Below are 16040 nucleotides of genomic sequence, written 5' to 3'. Positions count from 1 at the left end.
TTATTCATTCTATTGTGCTAATCTGTTCCTGTTTGACAGAGGTTAAGTAACTTATTTTCCTATAGTGTGACGTGTGAGCTTCGATTTTGGTTGTTTTGATGAATTGTTATAGTACCAAATTCCAACTGTATTGGCATTGAAATATATACGTTTTTTCCTGATTGCAGTGAAGGTGGTTTTTTCAATGCAATTATGCAGTTTCCAAATGATTATCCAGTTAGTCCACCAACTGTGACGTTCACCTCGGAGATGTGGCATCCTAATGGTGAGTGCTTATTCTGAAATTTAACTCTATTTACTCTCGAGCTCTAAGATTGAGTCTTCTGATGATTTATACCCTTGGCTGCAGTTTACTCTGATGGAAAAGTTTGTATATCTATCCTTCATCCTGCTGGTGATGATCCTAATGGATACGAGCTTGCCTCAGAACGTTGGAGCCCTATCCATACGGTTAGTGATTCGTTCTTTTTGCCAATTTAGCTTTAGTGCACTGGTAATGTGTTAGCAGTGTTTAGTATTTTACAGGGTTGAATTTCTTTGGTTTACTCTATATAACATACAACATAGCTTTCCCTTGTGTGTGAAAAGGTCACGGAAAGAGACTGCTTTTGTTTGACTTTGAGCTTGTACATTGCATTTGTGCCACTTGCTTTTCAAGTATTTTTTGGAATATATAAGTTCGGAACTGAGACGACTCTGTAGAATGTTGCGACATTAGATTGGACTTCTTTAGTAAGAGTGATCGAGTGGATACGATTGAAAATGAACTACTTTGTTGATGGCTTTGTTCTATAAACTCCTCAGCTATAGTGTTCTCTCTTGATTAATCATGCTTGAAAGATAATGGGTTCTGCCTGATGTAGGTAGAAAGCATTGTGTTGAGTATCATATCGATGCTCTCGGGTCCTAACGATGAGTCACCGGCGAATGTGGAAGCTGCAAAAGAATGGAGAGACAACAGAGCAGAGTTTAGGAAGAAAGTGAGTCGCTGTGTAAGAAGATCGCAAGAGATGCTATGAACATCTCTTCTGCGTTTTTGTGTTATAGAAATTTCGATTCTAGGCTAAGAAGAAGAATCCTCAAGCAGCAGAATGAGGCTCTGTCTGCTCAAAAGCTTTTTTTTGTTTAACTTAACTTTCTTTTTTGTTCTTTGGGTTTGTCTTTAAGAATATTGTGGTGGAATCAAATCCAGTCCACATTTTAGGATTATATTCTTACCGTCGTTAATGGATTCGTTTTCATATTCACTTTTTAATTTTCTTTTAATCCGTCTTTTTATAAGTTTTGAGTTTCGACTGTTTTTGGATGGGTTGCAAAATACTCGCACGTACTAAGGACATCAAAAGGATTATAGTGTAGAAGAAAAGAGGATTAAGTCATGAGTCATACGATGACGAAACATTTATTACCATACGAAGTATATGAACATTAGTGATTCTTCAGCACTTTATGGTTCTTTACTTATTTTCTACCATATGAACATTTTCACTAAGTGTATATACGAACGCTTTTTACGTTATGAAGTTTATGAATTTAGGGAACCAAAACTTGTGAACATTTTGGTTTGGTTTATCGTTAATTCTCATAAAAAGGAGGAATGGCTAGAACGTCACTTTCGCACTTTCTTTAACGACTCCGACATTTAAATACCCAAACAGTTTCTGTTACATAACATTTAAAGAGAGACAAAAAGTTTGGATTTATTGCCTTTGTGTACCTAATCCATTCTTTTAGAAATAATAATACAAAATGGTTTTTTTTTTTAGATTGATTAGTCAGAAATCTCAAGTGCAATGTGAAAACCGGTTTTCAAATCTTCCAAAATGCGGTTTTCTCGGCCTCACCTGTTTGGTCGAATCGCTCTGACCGCTACAATAAAAAAAAAGAAGCTCATTTGCATTAATTATTTGGGACCGTTACAACGTTTATTATTTTATTTAAAATAAAATATAATTGAAATTCTAAAAGTGATGAAAAAACTTTTACAGAGGAAAGACTTTATAAACGCAGACAAAGTTCACTTTATTATACATATACAGTTCTCCACTTCTCCTATATGAATATATTTTAGAGTATATATCTCCAATTAAACCAAATGAAATTATCTACTATCACGCAAATTCGATTTCTTAATCTTGATTCTGATTGATAACCATAAAAACACGAAATGGTGAGTAAAACAAAAAATTGAAACCAGGTAATCTACGATCACATTGGTGGATTCTCTAACATAGACTTCGACTGGTAAGTTAAGTAGTTGAATAGTCCCACGATTTGGTTTTCTTACCAATCACAAAACTTTTGAACAATCCCTTTCTACAAGTAACAAGATTAATAACAATGAAAAAGAACAATGTCATTTCACATGTTTTTTTTTTTTTTTTGGATGAAAGTTCTTAAGCTTTCTTCGTTTCATCATCATCATCATATTGTACACTAAATATGAAATTCAATGTATTACCCAAATCAATTATATAGCTATCCGTAAGACAAATCTTGTTGTTTCTTTCTTTTTGCTTTTGAGTTTTTTAATTTTTTTTTAAGAAACACATTTCCTGGTATCCACCTACCGGTAAGCCATTGCAACTAACCGAACCAAGAACATTAAACCGACCGGTTCTCAAACTCTCTCTCTCTTATTTCTCTCTTTTTGCATCACTTTCCCTCTCATTCTTCTTTGTTATCTCTCTCACACACACTCTCTCTCTCTCTCCCTAATGCCTCGTGACTCTTAACCAAAGCACTTTAAAACCGCCGCACTTCTCATGAGTCTGCGTCTCTCTTCTTCTCCATCACAGTTAACCACAGTTCATCTTCTCTGATCTTCTCCTCCGCCATGCGCTCGCCGCATGCCTTCCGTAATGGCGAATCTCCGACCTCACGGGACCACACTCATTTCCACTCCACCGTCGCTGCTCAGAAACTCCGTCGCTTCAACTCCCTGATCCTCCTCCTCCGCCTCGCCTCTTTCTCCTTCTCCCTCGCCTCCGCCGTCTTCATGCTCACCAATTCTCGCGGCTCCGGTTCACCTCACTGGTATGATTTCGACGCTTTCAGGTTCGATTTCTCCTTCTTCGCTGCTTAATTTCGAAAAAAATCAAAATTTTATGAGCGAATTTGGAATTCCGTAATTGAAATCAGAAATTGCCTTTTTTTTTTCAATTTTTGGTTGTAGATTCGTGTTCGTCGCAAACGTGATCGTGGCGTTATATTCGCTGTTCGAAATGGGAACTTGCGTTTGGGAATTTTCCAGAGAAACCACCTTATGGCCTGAAGCTTTTCAAGTCTGGTTCGATTTTGGACATGACCAGGTGGTTAACTAAACTTCTGTTTTAGGCTTAATCAAACATGTTTCAATCATTTGCTTCCAGTTTTTCTAATTGAGTTAATTTATTTTATTGTTAACTTTTAATTTTGAAATAACCGCAATTAAATAATTTAACCACCTCAGTTCCCCTTGAGCACACTTGTTTTGGTTATAAAAGAAAATAAAAAGGAGAAGAAATTGAGTTGAAAGTGAGGAGCAACAATAAACATTTTGCAATAACGATTGTGTATGTATGTTTGTGTAATAATAACTTTCAAATTTGGAATCGGGCAGGTGTTCTCTTACCTGTTGCTATCGGCAGGATCAGCTGCAGCAGCACTAGCTAGAACGATGAGGGGAGGGGACACGTGTACGGCTAACAAAGCCTTCTGCTTGCAGTCAGATGTAGCCATTGGCTTAGGCTTTGCTGCTTTTCTATTCCTCGCTTTCTCTTCCTGCTTCTCTGGTTTTCGAGTTGCATGTTTCCTCATTACAGGCTCTCGTTTTCACCTTTAGTGCTTCTTAACAGTAGAAAAACAGAGTGAGTCAGTTTCTCTTACATTTGTTTGTGGAGTTGATATGTTATTAAAACTTTACCATATATATAAAGGTTACAATCAAAAGAAGATAAACTTTTTATTGAACCACACAACTAAAGAAGTAACTACTATGGTGTCTCAATTTACAGTATATGTAACTTTGAATGAACTGAACCATGAGAGGTCTTAACTCTACTTTGACATTATCTTTCTTAGATTTCACACCAAATATGAGACTCTGGTATGATTTCAAGTTACAAAGAAAACCATGAAATTTACAGTATCTTGGAAATGGATGAAGCTGAAGAAAAAACATAGAAAGGAATAGATCAAAGAAATATAATAAATTTATCTTGATTTTGAGGTCTTGACTTAAGCTTCTGCGAGAGTCTGAGGTTGCTCTACTTTGACCTTAGATTTTCCGGTTTTCTTACTATCCTTTGGCTTCTTCTCCTCTTCATTTTTCTCTGGATTAAGCTCGATCCTTGCAAAAACGGGACTCGCTTGCGCCATTACTTGTCCGCCATTTAGCCCTCCCCACTTGGTATCATTCTAAAGAAAAAGAAAAACCGTTAATTCAAATCAAGAGTTCATGAAATTTTTGTGAAATGGAAAATCCAGTGGTAAATAAAATCGTTTGTTACCCATGTTATGCTTTTGAACTGATCCACTGAATAGCCAAGCTGTGAATATATCCTCAGGCTTAAGCAAGGCGCAACAGGGGATAACGCAACCGCTATAATTCTCATTACTTCCAGTATAATCACCAGATCCTGTAATCATAGGCAGAAAACCTTCACTAACCATCAAATTTGCTAACAAATCCTTTGTTTTGTATGAAAAAAAAAAACAAAGTAATGAGGGAAAAAAGTAAAGACCTTGGCTGCAGCTTCAGCTGAGACACCACCTTGTTTGAAAAGTAACCAAGGTGCTCGTTGATCCATGTAGGAATTTCCCGCGTTTCCAATCTCCAAAACAGCCTCACACGCCGATGATAATGACAAATTTTCATAGTTTGTCCGAGCTTTTTCAACCTTTTAAGAGAGAGTGAGAATGATAACAATTTGTGACTTAATGAAGCAATTAGAAAGATAAGAAATGTCATTGGAACTTTACCAGCTTCTCCACCGTGTCTTTCAAAGGAATTCCTTCTGCTGCAATTGTAGAATCTACTACTAAAGTGGACTCACAGTTCTTCTTAAGAAGGCCAAGAGTTCTGTTAAGTAGATTTCCTAATGCATTAAGCATTTTTTAGAAATCAGTTCCATACTATATCACCAAAAGGCTAAACGACTCAATTTTTTTAGTTTTTAGAAGTTAAAGAAACCTATCGTGTTGGCGAGATGTGCATTGACAATTTTTATAAAGCGGTCTTCTGAATAGTCCCCATCGTTTCCAAATTCCACTTCCCTAAGGAAAAAGTACCTCACAGCGTCTGGCCCAAATTTCTGAACCAACTCAAATGGTTCTAAAGTATTCCCCAACGATTTTCCCATCTTCATTCCATCCTATATCAGAAAATACAAATCCAATATCCCTCACATGTAAGCATGAACTCTTTGATTTAACTTTTAAAAAAAAAAACAGTACCTTTGTCAGAAAACCATGGCCAAACACCGCCTTTGGAAGGTTCAGACCAGCAGACATTAGCATGGCAGGCCAATAGACGGCATGGAATCGTAGAATATCCTGGTATGATCAAATAGACAAATTTACAATCAGGAACCTGGGAACAGATGTGTAAAGAAGGATGTATTTCTTGCCGCCATCCAGAAAAGATATAAGCTTTAAACAGAATTTGAAGGTGATTCAGATTACTATCCCAAGTAGATAATGAGTCTAAGCTTTACCTTCCCGATCAAATGCAATGAAGCAGGCCAGCCTAATGAGACGGCAGTTTCTAGGCTTTGCTGCTCATTGTCCTCTGTTAGAGCTGATATGTAACTGTAATGAAATAAAAATATTAATCTCACAATACGATACAAAAATTTGTAATTTACTACTTAATAAACTAAGGGAAACGATCTTCTCTTTATATGAAAAGACATAACCAAAAGATTATAACAGATATAAGTTATAATGTTACATCAGTGTAACCATTATATAACTATCGAGAAAAAGTGAAAAGAAATATACCCCAGTAGAGCGTCAAACCAGACATATATAGTTTGTTTCTCGTCATCAGGAACAGGAATTCCCCAATCTACTAATGCTCGAGAAATGGAAAAATCTCTTAAGCCACTCTTTATCCAACTTTGCACCTATAAAAGAGCCTATTAGAAAAAGGACTAAAATAGAATGAGCTTATTATACTCAACAAATCTCTGTGTTATTCTGAATAATCTATATCACCATAGGTCCACAAGCACTACTTGAATGCTACAAGGAAGAGAAATCGAAGATTGCGTCTCACCTCATTTAGACGATAAGAAGGCTGCACAAAACGAGGATTCTGGGACAAAATTTCTTCAAGTGGTTTCTGATATTTCGATAGAGCAAAGAAGTAGTTATCTTCTTTCCTTGCAACACATGGCATTTGATGGACAGGGCAACAATTGTTCTCAAGCAGCTCTTTCTCATCCTGCAGAATTCGAAACAAACAAAAACTTATCAACTTGTGCCACAGACCAGAAAGTAAAAACCTTTCTCCTCATTGAGAGACACAGACCTTGTATTCCTCGCAGTTAACACAGTAAAGTCCTTCATAGTCAGCTCTGTATATATCACCGTTTGCGTAAACTCGAGCGTAAAACTCTTTTACAATTGCTTCATGCTTAGGATCAGTAGTTCTGATGAACTTGTCATAAGCTATATCGAGTTCTTTCCAAAGAGTTCTATATGATTGAGAAATGAGATCACAATGCTCAGCAGGGTTACGTCCATTAGCAGCTGCTGATGTAGCTATCTTCTCACCATGTTCATCTGTACCTGTGATAAAGATAACCTTCTTGCCAAGCAGCCTCTACATAATTAACAACAACCACAAAAATTAACCCTTTGATTTCTAGAAAAATTGAAACTTTATGTAAGAGACTGAATGAGAAACACACCTGGAAACGAGCAATTGAATCGGCGGCGATAGTGGTGTAAGCACTGCCCATGTGGGGAGGGGCATTTACGTAATAAAGCGGAGTGGTGAGGACGAATTTTTCGGCTCCATCGACGCCATTTTCATGAATTCCGAGGCTTGAAGTGCAGTAGAGGGCTCTCTTCCCGGAGGAAGATTGGGAAGAAGCGAGCTTTTTGGAATATCTGAAACTGTTTCTGGAAGAGAATGGTTTTGTGCTGAGGGGAGTATTGAACGGGTTTAACAGAGAGAGGGCGTTATGAAGCGGAGTGTTCAACCTGGCCGCCATTGATGAAAGACCTTCGCCGGAGAAGCAGAGGAAGGAGATGGAAGTGGACTGTCAATTTGGAAGCGCAGTTTAGGTCATGGTTCGGTTTTTTCGGTAGGGGAGGCTATGAACTAAACCGGTTCGATTGAGTAAATGTCAAGAGTAATTTGTGTATAGACGGGCGATTTTTTTTTTTTTTTAGACGGGCGATTTAAACCAAAAAAAAACTTAGTCGTACGATATAATATTGTTTATTATAACAACATAGATATAATTTTGTCCAATGAAATTTTAACATGTGTGCATACATGTTTCATCGCTTACCAATAACGCAACTTTGACCGCCGAGAAAACTGGACTTGGACAAAAAGACAGTTTTTTTGGAACGGCGTTTCACGCAGGCAGGGGCAAAAATCTTAAGCTATATTTTTTTATAACTATGTTAATTTCATATTTGTTTGGAAAAAATAGAGGAAAGAGTCAAAGATTATTCATTCATATTGTTGACTTGTTTGTTAATTCATCCAGAGAAAAAATATTCAGTAAATCATTACAACATTCTTCTTTCATTCTAAAGTTTTTCAATCTATGGTATGTGTTTGACAAATCTTCCACAGAAAAATCTTTATAGTTCATAAGTATATATTAATTTACATAAATAGAGAACGCCAATATGACAATATTTTCATATTTACATAAATAGAGAGAACCATATTCCATAACAATAATGGCGTTTTCATTGTAGAAAGAAAAAAGGGCAAAACTTTAAAAGCAACCCTTTCTCTCCTCCTTCCTCCGTTCTTCTCTTCTTCGCCTCCGGTCCAGGTAAGTAAGTCAGCTTTTCGAATTCAGTTCCTTTGCAATCGGAAATAATGAAGCTTTCTAAATCCAACATTTTCTCTTAATCCAAGAACAGATCTATCTTTTTTCTCTCGAATCTGATTTTCATCATCAGATTCGTAGATTTCGTACTGTTTTTGATCCATATTATGTTTGAGACTTTTCTGTTTTGTTATTTATATTATGGAGTCGAATCTTATGTCGCACTTTATTCTTCGTTTTATTTCTGAGTATATGAATTCGACAATATGTTGGAAAAAAAAAAGATCTCTTTGATTCATCATTTCAGAAGGCGGCCATTAACGTGTGTGTGTTTGTTTCGTTTTTCAGTGGAGAACGACGATTGTTGAATGCGTTATTGTCATTGTTAAGTATTGAAGTTAAAGCATTGTTTTTGAATCTGGTGAAATGGTGTGGTTTCGAGCTGGTTCGAGTGTTACAAAGCTAGCTGTTAGAAGGATTCTGAATCAGGGTGGTTCATATGCAACAAGGACACGGTCTCTTCCATCTCAAAATCGTTCCTTTCACTCAACTATTTACAGACCAAAGGCTCAGAGTGCTCCAGTTCCTAGAGCTGTACCTCTTTCTAAGCTAACTGATAGCTTCTTAGATGGGACGAGCAGTGTCTACCTTGAGGAGCTGCAAAGGGCTTGGGAATCTGATCCTAACAGTGTAGATGAGTCTTGGGATAATTTCTTTAGGAACTTTGTTGGTCAGGCTGCCACGTCTCCTGGCATCTCTGGGCAGACAATTCAGGAGAGTATGAGGCTGTTGTTACTTGTGAGGGCTTACCAGGTGAATGGTCACATGAAAGCAAAGTTGGATCCATTAGGTCTGGAACAGCGAGAGATCCCGGAGGATCTTGACCTGGCTCTCTATGGATTCACTGAGGCTGATCTTGACAGAGAGTTCTTCTTGGGAGTGTGGCAGATGTCGGGATTCATGTCTGAGAACCGGCCAGTGCAGACCCTTCGTTCCATATTGACAAGGCTTGAACAGGCATACTGTGGGAACATTGGGTTCGAGTATATGCACATTGCAGATCGGGATAAATGTAACTGGTTGAGGGAAAAGATTGAGACACCAACTCCTTGGCGGTATAACAGGGAACGCCGTGAGGTGATTCTCGATAGGCTTGCATGGAGTACTCAGTTTGAAAATTTCTTAGCTACCAAGTGGACCACAGCTAAGAGATTCGGGCTTGAAGGTGGAGAGTCTTTGATTCCTGGCATGAAGGAGATGTTTGACAGGGCAGCAGATCTTGGAGTAGAGAGCATTGTTATTGGAATGTCTCACAGAGGAAGATTGAATGTTCTGGGAAATGTTGTTCGGAAGCCACTCCGTCAGATATTTAGCGAGTTCAGTGGTGGTATTAGGCCTGTAGATGAAGTTGGCTACACTGGAACTGGTGATGTCAAATATCACTTGGGAACCTCTTATGATCGACCTACAAGAGGTGGGAAGAAAATCCATCTCTCATTGGTTGCAAATCCAAGTCACTTGGAAGCTGCGGATTCTGTCGTTGTTGGAAAAACCAGAGCAAAACAATACTACTCCAAGGATTTAGACAGGACCAAGAATTTGGGTATTTTGATTCATGGAGATGGTAGCTTTGCTGGACAAGGAGTAGTTTACGAAACTCTTCATCTCAGTGCTCTTCCAAACTACACCACCGGTGGTACCATACATATTGTGGTGAATAACCAAGTGGCTTTCACGACGGATCCAAGGGCTGGGAGATCTTCCCAGTATTGTACTGATGTTGCTAAGGCTTTGAGTGCTCCTATCTTCCATGTTAATGGGGATGATGTTGAGGCTGTTGTTCATGCCTGCGAGCTTGCTGCTGAGTGGCGTCAGACTTTTCATTCTGATGTTGTCGTTGACTTGGTTTGCTATCGTAGGTTCGGGCATAATGAGATAGATGAACCATCTTTTACTCAGCCTAAAATGTACAAGGTTCGTGATATTTTTTTCCTTAGATGTAACCCATAAAAGAATCTGCCATGCAGTTTTCTAATTTCTGTGAATTCCCTTGTCCCTTTTCATTTGATAGGTTATCAAAAATCACCCCTCAACGCTTCAAATCTACCACAAAAAGCTCCTGGAATGCGGTGAAGTATCACAACAGGATATCGACCGGATACAAGAAAAGGTTAACACCATCCTCAATGAAGAATTTGTTGCTAGTAAAGACTATCTACCTAAGAAACGAGATTGGCTTTCAACCAATTGGGCTGGATTTAAGTCTCCTGAGCAGATCTCACGTGTTCGAAACACTGGGTGAGTAGGGTTTGTCCTTTTTCTGTTCTTTAGTTCGTTTCTTTTTTCTCTTGTTCGTTCTACTGTCTCTTAAACTTACACCCTCTGCAGCGGTCAAACCAGAGATACTTTAGGACTGTTGGCCAGGCAAATTTCATCGCTTCCAGGAAAACTTCAAGCCTCACAGAGCGGTGAAGAAAGTTTATGAGCAACGTGCTCAAATGATTGAGTCAGGAGAAGGAATTGACTGGGCACTCGCAGAAGCCCTTGCTTTTGCTACCTTAGTTGTGGAAGGCAACCATGTCCGCTTGAGTGGTCAGGATGTCGAACGAGGAACCCTTTAGTCATCGTCATTCTGTTCTTCATGACCAGGAAACTGGGGAAGAGTATTGTCCTCTTGATCATCTCATCATGAACCAGGATCCTGAGATGTTTACTGTCAGCAACAGGTATTTTCAGCTCCATCCTTTTCCTGAAAGATTATTGTGGTTTTAGCTTGTTTTGACAAGAAACTGGTTAACTCAGATTAAGCTGATTTCAGTTTGTTGTTCTTTCTGTGAATAACGGTGATTGACTGTATATCTATGGCCAACTATATTTTTTGTCATTTCCTTAAAACGGGATATTATATATTGGGGAAAATCCCCATTGTTTATTCTTTCAAATCAGCATTCCTTTTTTTTTTGATAATCCAAATGAGCATTCTTCTTATCTAAGATTTACTAATAAGTTTTGTTTTGCTGTATGCAGTTCCCTTTCAGAATTTGGTGTCCTTGGATTCGAGTTGGGTTACTCAATGGAAAGCCCAAACTCGTTGGTACTATGGGAAGCTCAGTTTGGAGACTTTGCCAACGGAGCTCAGGTGATATTTGATCAGTTCATCAGCAGTGGAGAAGCCAAGTGGTTGCGTCAGACAGGACTTGTTGTGCTACTTCCCCATGGTTATGATGGTCAAGGCCCTGAACATTCAAGTGCGAGGCTGGAACGTTACCTTCAGGTAAACTCACATCCTAAATTTATGTACATCTATCTTATGGCTTACAGTGTTGAATTGGTAAATTGTTTTTTAAACTCGTCTGCATCTTATAGCTCTTGATTTTCTTCCCAACTCTAATTAATGCTTATGATCTTCTGTTACAGATGAGTGATGATAATCCTTATGTGATACCAGACATGGAACCAACAATGCGAAAGCAAATCCAAGAATGTAACTGGCAGATTGTCAACGCCACAACTCCTGCCAACTATTTCCATGTTCTGCGGCGACAGGTAAGAATAATCTTCTGGTTATCTTTTGAAACTGTCTCAAAACTTTTCTTGAATTAACTCCATTTCTCAATGTCTCTCACGGTGCACAGATACACAGAGACTTCCGTAAGCCTCTGATTGTAATGGCACCAAAGAACTTGCTACGTCACAAGGACTGCAAATCAAATCTTTCGGAGTTTGATGATGTTCAAGGCCACCCAGGTTTTGACAAGCAAGGAACTAGATTTAAGCGATTAATCAAGGATCAGAACGATCACTCTGATCTTGAAGAAGGCATCAGAAGATTGGTACTTTGCTCTGGAAAGGTATAAGTTTACATATGATTGAATCTTGATTGGCCCTAGGTTGGCAAAGATATTCGAATCGTTCTTGATTATTCTGCCTCTTTACAGGTTTATTATGAGCTTGATGACGAGAGGAAGAAGGTTGGCGCGAAGGATGTTGCTATCTGTAGAGTGGAACAGCTTTGTCCTTTCCCATATGATCTCATTCAGCGTGAGCTCAAAAGATACCCAAGTAAGCCCTTCGGTTCATTTTGGTTTATATGCTCACCCCCTACTTCTTCTACACTTTGGCTTCGTGTTTCTTTTTTTTGTTTGTTATCTAACACGGTGTGTTTCTAATGTGTTTTTGTTTTGGTCTGAAAAAAAGATGCGGAGATAGTGTGGTGTCAAGAAGAGGCGATGAACATGGGAGCATTCAGCTACATATCTCCGAGGCTATGGACAGCAATGAGAAGCTTAGGCAGAGGAGATATGGAAGACATTAAGTACGTTGGACGTGGTCCTTCTGCTGCTACTGCCACCGGTTTCTACACTTTCCATGTCAAAGAGCAAGCCGAGCTCGTCCAGAAAGCCATCGGAAAGGAACCCATCAATTAAAATACTCTTTTCCTTTTCTTACTGAGTTCTCAGACAAAAAAAAGATAAAGGAGAAAAACTTTACAATAAGAACTTTGGGTGATGCAAAGTGATAGACAACAACACTGACAAAATCCTCTGTTTCTTTGTTTTTGGTCCCATTGATTTTGAGCCTGTATCGTGGTGCAGGTTAATACACATTATACTCTCATTTTTATAGAGTTTTGCTCTTCCTCTTCATGTTTCTTCTTTGATACATCTTTTGCTTTGTTATAAATTAACGTCTCAGCTAAGCCATGAACTCCATTTTAGAACTGAAACAACAAAAAATTTTCATTATGTGGCTATTGTAGATTTTGTCTTGACAAAATTAACACTTTGCGTACCAATTTACTCAACATATCCGAAGAACATAAAAGGAACAAATATTAGTAATTCACAGTGGGATTCCAAACGCTTAAACAAAGGTTGATTAGTTCAATCTATAACCTTCTCCACCATAATTTCATCCACCCATTAAACAATGTGAAGTCGTTATACATTAAGACAACCAGGTTAGAACAAAGTAAACTCAAATATTATTCTCTTTGAAACATGCCCCCTTTAGATTTCAGTACATGATACATCTTCGATCTACAACACATACATACACTCAAATATCATACGTTTATAAATGTGAAATGTCATATACTACTATCATATACTTTATATTATCCAAAATGTAAAATTATAAAACGAGGACACCTTTTGATAATGCATCACTTTAGAAAAAAAGCAAATTTGTGGAGCCACTCTAATTGCTACTGCGAAAATATGCTTTTAATGGATGCACTCATACCTGTCATGTGTGAGACATTTGGTACCATCATTACCAGCTTCACTATCAAATCTTTATTCCTTTTTTCATTTTTGATTTTTATTGAAATAAATATCCATGTCACACAAAAATTCTATAAATCACGCTTAGTCGCCGCTCACTAACTATCTCTCTCCATACACACTAACTAGTAATTGAAAGAAGCTTCAACTTACGGCTAAGACAGAATTATCACGTAACATAATTTCCTTGCAATATCGTAAAAACGAAAACAAAACAAATTGCTGCAAACTTTTCACCAGATTGTTCCAAACTAGTTAGTTACTACGGTTGATCATCGATTGAAACATTATTAAGTAACGTTAAAGTTATTTTTTTCTTGACTGGTGCAAGGCAAATATAAAAGGGTGCTTGGCTAGTCTTGCATTTAATTAATGTTTTTGAAAACATACTAGGAGGGGATCGAGACTTCACCTAAATGCATTTAAAGTATGTAAGCAATTCACCAAACAAATCCTTCTTTGTAAAAAAAACATATACTCTGCATCATATGGCAATATTAATAGGCCCATTCAAAATACAATTAAAACTACTTTGTTGTTTTGTACTATGTTTATACAAGCATTGTGCTACTTTCTTTTTCGACAGTCAAAAGCATTATGCTACTTGTGGGATTTGATTTTTAAGACTTTTATGATGACATATTTAAGAAGTTAACGGATTCAGAGAAAATATGAAAGAACAATATCATTCAAAAAGATTGTTACAATTCTCAATAATTTGGATCAGAAGAGACGTAGGAAATAATATGTTCAAATGTGTTTTAATGTTCTGTTCAAATGTGTTTTAACGTCTAAAAGCCAAAATTTACAGCAGGAAATAATTATTAAAAAAACATAAAATGTGGAGACATGAAAAGAAAAACTGCAGAAATCGCATTTATTGCATTTGATGTCTAAACAAACTTTCCAATTAAACAGACTCGCAACCTGTCTCATGATGTTGTAATAAAAAATTAATAATATCCCAAAATCAAGAAACAACATAATTCAGAAAAAAAAAATTAAGAAATCAAAAAGAAAGAGAGAGAGGTTCAATCAAAAGCACCAACCAAACAAAGTTACCAACTTCTCAAAACCAAAGAGAGAAAGAAGAAGAAAGAAAGAAAGAAAGAAACAGAGCAACGGCCATGGAAGAGAAAGAGAAGAAAAGCAAGAAGAAGAAGAAGAAAGATAGCAAATCCTCGCCGGACATCTCCTTCAAACCTTCCTCCGACGTCAAAGGCCTCAAATTCGGCGGCCAGATAATCGTCAAATCGTTCACGATCCGGCGAGCAAGAACACTCGAGCTCCTTAAACTCCTCTCCCTCCCTTCTTCATCATCGCCGCCGCTTCTCTCCACGGCGGCTTATCTTCCGACGAACTTCACGATCTTAGCCCACCACGCTTGGCACACACTGACCCTCGGGCTAGGAACAAGAAAATCGAAAGTGGTTGTGTTCGTGTTCGAATCGGAGGCGATGAAGACGGCGATTGCGTCGCCGGAGGGAGGAATCTGGCCGCCGGAGATTCCGCTCGGAGATGTGAACAAGAAGATGATTAGAAAGTTGAAGAATTGGGAGATGGCGAGGTTCAAATTCAGGAAAGGGTGCATCACGTTTTACGTCTACGCCGTGAGAAACGCCGGAAACGAAGGATTTGCGGCGGCGGAGGACTTAAAGGTAATTTTACAGGCGGTGGTGGCTTTGAAAGATTTCATGGATCACACCGCAATGCTTGTTATGCCCCACCAAAAAGCTATTAATTACAACTCTTGCCCTCCTTTTGCCATGGCTCACTAGTCACTAGTATAAAATTGAAGTGAAGTGGCCCTCTTTTTTTTTTTTTTTTTTTCTTTTTTTTACTTCTTTTTATATATGAAAGAAAAGTAGTTCTGAATTTTATTTATTTATGGTTCCCTAATGAATTGTGATCATGAGGGATTGTTATTAATATCTTGCTTTCTTTTTTTTTTTTGGGTGGAAGATTGGTAATGAATAAGATCGACATGTTTGTGTTTTTCTTCCTTTGAGTCTGTGCATTTCAACTGATCGTGATCAGAAGCTGAGTCTCACTTTTTTATTTTGTGGTAAAATGGTAAGTTAGCTGAATCTCACCTAGAACTCTTTTCGCCAACAACTTGAAACTCTCAAAACAAAACAAATTCTTTTGTTAATGTCAATGACATAGTACATGACAATCGAAGAATTGCAAGATTTGTTCGTGCACTTTAATTCTTTGATCTCTTTGATCATTTTAAAAGTAGATGCTCTCGTAATTTTGGTGTCCGTGTCGATATTATGTGGTATAAATTATCGAAAACAAGTTTCACTATTTGTTTACTTCTCCTACATTGTGACAATTTAGATATGATTTGAATGAGATCAAAACCTCATTAATGCATATCATTCTTTTGTCATATATTTGACCTCAAACAGTCCAACAAGTTGTTTAATAGTTGACCAGCAAAATGTTAATAATTCTATATTAGCAATGTCAATATCATGCTATGTTATTGACATTGGCTTATTTAACAATAGTGGCCAATGGTTACGTTACTAAATGGAGGCATATTTCGAGCTATTAGTCAAATTGATTCTAATATACACAATTCCTTAAAAATAAGGATATTCAAGTATTTACGATTCATATCTTAATGTATTTAGATTTGGAAATTTATATGTTAAATTTTACGGACTATACGTGGTTTCATAATACGGATCTGAAAACATACCCCTAAATTACCAAAATACGATTGGCCGAGGAAACGGGTTTT

General features: G+C 37.6%; 5 protein-coding genes across 5 annotated transcripts in view; 4 read left to right on the top strand and 1 right to left on the bottom strand.

The window, feature by feature from the left end:
• The window catches only part of LOC18020768 (ubiquitin-conjugating enzyme E2 14), a 1797-nt gene extending 547 nt beyond the window's left edge, over positions 1-1250 (top strand). Inside the window, exons 3-6 of the mRNA XM_006403402.2 lie at positions 66-73; positions 168-265; positions 350-450; positions 864-1250. Coding sequence (XP_006403465.2) covers positions 66-73; positions 168-265; positions 350-450; positions 864-1019 — 363 coding nt within the window. The 3' untranslated portion in view covers positions 1020-1250. The remainder of the gene's footprint in view (positions 1-65; positions 74-167; positions 266-349; positions 451-863) is intronic.
• Positions 1251-2690: 1440 nt separating this feature from the next.
• LOC18020767 (CASP-like protein 4C1) lies at positions 2691-3929 on the top strand. Its single transcript, XM_006403401.2, has 3 exons — positions 2691-3057; positions 3176-3311; positions 3602-3929. The coding sequence occupies exons 1-3, from the start codon at positions 2837-2839 to the stop codon at positions 3821-3823; spliced, it is 579 nt and encodes a 192-aa protein (XP_006403464.1). The 5' UTR covers positions 2691-2836; the 3' UTR covers positions 3824-3929.
• A 72-nt stretch (positions 3930-4001) lies between these two features.
• On the bottom strand, positions 4002-7336 carry LOC18020766 (methionine--tRNA ligase, chloroplastic/mitochondrial). Its single transcript, XM_006403400.2, has 11 exons — positions 6897-7336; positions 6515-6808; positions 6260-6427; positions 5983-6107; positions 5697-5790; positions 5437-5535; positions 5174-5354; positions 4963-5078; positions 4725-4880; positions 4491-4619; positions 4002-4398 (listed from the first exon to the last, which is right to left on the bottom strand). The coding sequence occupies exons 1-11, from the start codon at positions 7200-7202 to the stop codon at positions 4219-4221; spliced, it is 1848 nt and encodes a 615-aa protein (XP_006403463.1). The 5' UTR covers positions 7203-7336; the 3' UTR covers positions 4002-4218.
• Positions 7337-7868: 532 nt separating this feature from the next.
• Positions 7869-12649, top strand: LOC18020765 (2-oxoglutarate dehydrogenase, mitochondrial). The gene is given in 10 exon segments (XM_024157645.1): positions 7869-8006; positions 8352-9977; positions 10075-10301; positions 10393-10618; positions 10620-10729; positions 11031-11277; positions 11421-11549; positions 11639-11854; positions 11942-12065; positions 12201-12649. Coding segments are annotated over 9 exon segments (3057 nt in total). The 5' UTR covers positions 7869-8006; positions 8352-8429; the 3' UTR covers positions 12431-12649.
• A 1644-nt stretch (positions 12650-14293) lies between these two features.
• On the top strand, positions 14294-15287 carry LOC18020764. Its single transcript, XM_006403397.2, has one exon. It carries the CDS (start codon positions 14416-14418, stop codon positions 15064-15066), a length of 651 nt encoding a protein of 216 aa, XP_006403460.1. The 5' UTR covers positions 14294-14415; the 3' UTR covers positions 15067-15287.
• The last annotated feature ends 753 nt before the right edge of the window (positions 15288-16040 follow it).

This window comes from Eutrema salsugineum, unplaced genomic scaffold (genome assembly GCF_000478725.1).
Source record: "Eutrema salsugineum unplaced genomic scaffold, Eutsalg1_0 scaffold_16, whole genome shotgun sequence".
NCBI classification, from domain to species: Eukaryota; Viridiplantae; Streptophyta; class Magnoliopsida; order Brassicales; family Brassicaceae; genus Eutrema; species Eutrema salsugineum.
Note: the sequence above shows the minus strand (reverse complement) of the source record. Positions and strands in the feature narration are given on the sequence as shown.